General features: G+C 38.8%; 1 protein-coding gene across 1 annotated transcript in view; it reads left to right on the top strand.

Moving 5' to 3' along the window:
* The first annotated feature begins 1081 nt into the window (after positions 1–1081).
* Positions 1082–4594, top strand: part of LOC102313445 (E3 ubiquitin-protein ligase CCNB1IP1) — a 4462-nt gene continuing 949 nt past the window's right edge. Inside the window, exons 1-4 of the mRNA XM_005925860.3 lie at positions 1082–1161; positions 1995–2293; positions 2717–2863; positions 3041–3227. Of these exons, the coding sequence (XP_005925922.1) occupies positions 1997–2293; positions 2717–2863; positions 3041–3227 (631 nt within the window). The 5' untranslated portion in view covers positions 1082–1161; positions 1995–1996. The remainder of the gene's footprint in view (positions 1162–1994; positions 2294–2716; positions 2864–3040; positions 3228–4594) is intronic.

Genomic DNA, 4594 nt, shown 5'->3' on the forward strand with positions numbered 1-4594 from the left:
TATTATTATTATTATTATTATTATTATTATTATTATTATTATTATTATTATTATGCTGAAACAAGCATGGTCCTTCCTGAAATCCAGGATAGCAACAGATGGCACATAATATATCATCTCTGGCATTAATGGTTCCCTCACTGATATCCAGATCACATTCTCATTATCATTGTTGTTGTTGTTTTATTTATGTCCCTTTTGTAAGGAAGCCTGGAAGCATAAATACTTGTGCCAGTAAAAGCAGCTACAAAAAAAAACATGAATTCAAAAAGGCAACATATACGTTTTTGCCAATATATGCGCTATGTGGCTTCATAACGTTAGACAGTGAAGCACAGTAACTGAAATATTATATTTATTTCCATTACTGCTTTATTACATAGAGACACCTGCAAGACGGTATAATACATAATATGTATTATGTGTGTGGAATCTTATGCCTGACAGGTGTGCTCACCTGTCTCAGAAAGAAGAGTTTTTGTACAGTTTTACAGAGAATGGCAGGAATGAGGTAGGAATTCTTTGAAGTGTTCTTTACGGCAGGCGGATTGAGCAAGTCTGAGAGAGAATGAGTTTTGCTAGCTCACTACTGTGGAGTGGAGTGGGTGAGATGGGTTTGCCACTATGGAGAGCAGTTTATTCAGTGACCACCTGTTGCCAACGATGGTTCCTGCCTTCTGAATCAGTTTGTATAGCCTGCTGCCATCTCTGGGACTGATGCTGCCTTCCAAGCACACAACAGCAAAGTAGATGGCACTTCCAACATTCTTGCTGCACACAATTTGAATCCGGAAAGTAGAGTGAGGTCATCCTCTTCTTCTGCAAATTCAGAATTGAACTTACTGTAGCTTAGTGTGGTAGCTACCAGTGGTCATGTAGGCCTAATTTTTATTTATTTTTTTGTTTATTTCTCCACACCACAGTTTGTAGGGCTTCACTGGATTTATGTTATAATAATAATAATAATAATAATAATAATAATAATAATAATAAAGTATAACACAAATCTTGCTTGAGATTTACATTAAAAGTTTGGCCCTAACTTTGTGAGTTATTCTAAAGGTTTTGCCATCGTGATTGGTAGAGCTTGAGCTGTATCAGCCAATCAGATTTCAGCAGTGATGTCACTTGCGGGGTCATCTTCAGAGTAAAGAGTTAACGGTAGGTTTTGGTCTTTGAAATTAGCCATTTTACCAGTGTTTTAGGGTTGTGTTAAGGTCCGTGTGTATAATGTCGAAAGTATATATTTTTTAATAGTCTGCTAAAGGAAAAAAAAGGTTGAAATGACACTTTAACGAGCTTGTTATTAGCAAGTGCAGAGTGCCTCAGGCTTTCACTAGCTAACCTTCTAGTGCTAGCATCTAATGTCGATAATGCTGCTCAATTTTGGGTAGCGGAGCTTTTACGTTTTATACAACAAAACTGTATTTTAACAGTTTTATTTTTTCATAAATATATATTATAAGCCACTACAAATTAAATAAAAAAGGGTTTCAGTGTTTACAAATAATAACCTTTGCTTTATTCCATTGTAAAAAGTACATTTATCCAACGTGGGATCTATAGAGTTATTTTAGCCCCCATACAGTTACTGTAGCTTAGCTTTTGATGAACATTTTGTAGGTACATGAAATATGTACCTAAAAAAACTTGATAAAAACAATTTGTGGGAATATGTGAACAAAATTATTTAAACATGTAATAAATAAGCTCCTATAAATTACCAAAATGTTGTAGGTTAAGGCCAGCTGCAGCTGTATTAATAAAAACTATTGTCCACCTTGTTTTTAATACAAAGGTTTCAGAATAAAGTAAAAAAAAATAGACCTCTAAAATAATGTCTGATTGTGATTAAAATAGTTCAAACAAAGACCAAATTACTCCTGCATCGCATTGGGCCTTGTGTTATGGAAATTTGATTGTTAGTCTTTGGACATCATGTTTTTGCTTTGTAGTTTTTTTCTCTGAATGACTTTTTACTGTCCTTTACAAAGGCATGTCCATCTGCGATGACACCCTCCTGTGTAATTTCCCAAAGTGTCGCGCTAAGCTGAGCGCCTTCGCTTGGGTCACAGCGTGCTCACATGTTTTCTGCGATCAGCACGGATCTGAGAAGTTCAGCTGTTCTCCAGTCATCTGCCCTGCATGCTCGTCTGCACTGTCTGGAAAGCTGGACATTGTGAGGATGGAGCTGTCGCCCTCTGAGGAGTATAAAGCGATGGTGCTGACAGGTCTGCGACCAGACATAGTGCTGGACATCAGTTCCCGTGCTCTGGCCTTCTGGAGCTATCAGGTCAAGTATCTCCATGTGAACAATCAATACAAAAGCAGACAAGTGTGAGAGAAGCTCCCACATCATCCCAGAAAAATCTAATTTTTTATTCGTAAAGTAGCATTAGCATATGTAATGATGCCATGCCCATCTGATCAAAACAAGTTACAGAATGTAAGTTGTCTCTTTTTATCTACGTTTGAAACCAGGATAATTTTCTAGCTGTGATCCCTCACCTTTTTAAATTATTTTTTTAACTCATGCTAAATGCTAAATTTGAGATTCTGTTTATTTAAAGAATTAAAATGATGAAAAGGGTGAGTTGGTAAACAATCAGCTGATTCCGAGGTGCTCAGCTGGCCGTGTACTTCCTCGTATATAAACCCTGATGGTCCGTTTATGTCAGTCAGATCTTGTGTAGCGTGCAAGTGTTGGTGTGTGCAGGTGCATCAAGAGCGTATCTATCAAGAGTACAGTCTGTCACGGGCCGAATCACAGCTGAAGCAGATGGAGAAGATGCTTACTCAGCAGAACCAGAGCAGAGAACTGGAGCTTACCGCCTTGAAAGGAGAAATCGCCTCCCTGAAGAAGGTAAATGACACAACTCTCATCACCACACAAGACATTAATACACTAAACTTGTAACCTGGTGTAAAATAGCTTCAAAGGCTAAGATGTAAAATTACAAGGAGCACGTGGTCGTCTTAACTGTGAATCTTGAAGACATACATAGAGTAAAACTAGATTTCTCTGTATCCTGATGGCCAGATGATGGACGAGTACAAGAGGAATTACAGCGAGGTGTCTGAGAAGCTGATGCAGAGAAACCGGCAGTACCAGAAACTACAGGGGCTGTACGACTCTCTGAGGATGCGTAGCATGGTGGTGGGTGCTGGAGAAAGACATACAGAGCAACAAATGGGACATCAAGACTACAACGCTGATAATAATGCTGGTAATGTCAGCACATTGTTGTTCATTTGTAGTTTTTAAAGGTGCATTGTTGGACAGAGATGAAGGCTTGGCAACTAGTTTATGATAATGGACACAGACATGACTAGTTATTTTCACTTTTAAAGGTCAAACCATAATATTGTTTTCAAATATGAACAGCAGCATTTATGCTTAATCACAAATGACAGAATTTTAGCCCCCCTATCAGTATTTAGCAAGGGCAGGGAGTTTTTAACACAGCTTTTCCAACCGTGCTAGTTTTATTAAGTCTTGCACACGTGTCCTGAGCTGTCCCAGCCCATTCTTCTTTGGTACATCTCAAAAACCTCTCCAGATTTGCTGGTCTTCTGGCATGAACCTTGGTCTTATGCTTTGCGCAGGCAAGTCAGTGACGTTCACTGTGGTTATCTGGGGGTCGTTCTTGACCAGGAGCAAACTATGTTTTGGGTCGTTGTCGTGTTGTAAGACAAATCGACGATACAGATCCAGTTTTGCTGCTGATTGATTCAGGTTTTCTTTCAAAATCGTCACATGTCCTTTCTTCATGATTCCTACCACATTGATGAGATTCCCAGTTCCGGACGTACTAAAGCATGCATAAAGCATAATGCTTCCTAAACCGTGTTTCATTGTGTAGACCGTGTTCTTTGGGTTATATGCCTCTCCCTGCTTTCTCCAAACATAAGCAGCATCTCTGTGGCTAAAGAAAGTGCCTCCAGTCTCCATAATTATTCTCCAGGTTGTCCTCACTTCATTCTGTCTTGAAAGTGTCTCTTCTGCAAAAATTCAGTTTTTCTTGGTCTGCAACCTTGCAGTCCGTTCCTGTGCAGGCACTAAACTAAACTAACAAATTCAATTTCCAGACTTAGCAAAGTCATTCCCTTGTGTCTTCAGAGTTGTTCTGAGGTCTTTAGCCACATCTCGTACCAGTTTTCTTTCCAGAGACTTATATTAAACATTTTGTTTCCTATCTCTGCCAGGCTTGCTCTGTGTGGCTCTCTTTGAATTTCTTGATGTGTTTCTCACTCTGGTTCGGAAACACTGCAGTAGCTTTGTATATCCATCTCCAAACCCTTGCTGAAGTGTTAAACTGTGTGTAAATTGGAAGATAACCCTCAGTTTTAACTTGATTTTACAGACTTTGACCATAACAAGTTAAAACACATCATTGCACAGTAGTGGTCTGTGCAATCAAAGGTCAGTTTTTCACGAGGCTAATAATATATGATACAATATTCAGTTTTCACGGTGTCTGAAGACAATAAGAGTGAGAGAGAGAGAGAAATAAATTTCCGAAGACATCAGTATGATGCGTGGCCATTCTTTGTTGGACCCCTGTAGTTACAATTATTATTAACAGAAGTTATG

This window comes from Haplochromis burtoni, unplaced genomic scaffold (genome assembly GCF_018398535.1).
Source record: "Haplochromis burtoni strain Fernald_Lab_line unplaced genomic scaffold, NCSU_Asbu1 Contig_82, whole genome shotgun sequence".
NCBI lineage: Eukaryota > Metazoa > Chordata > Actinopteri > Cichliformes > Cichlidae > Haplochromis > Haplochromis burtoni.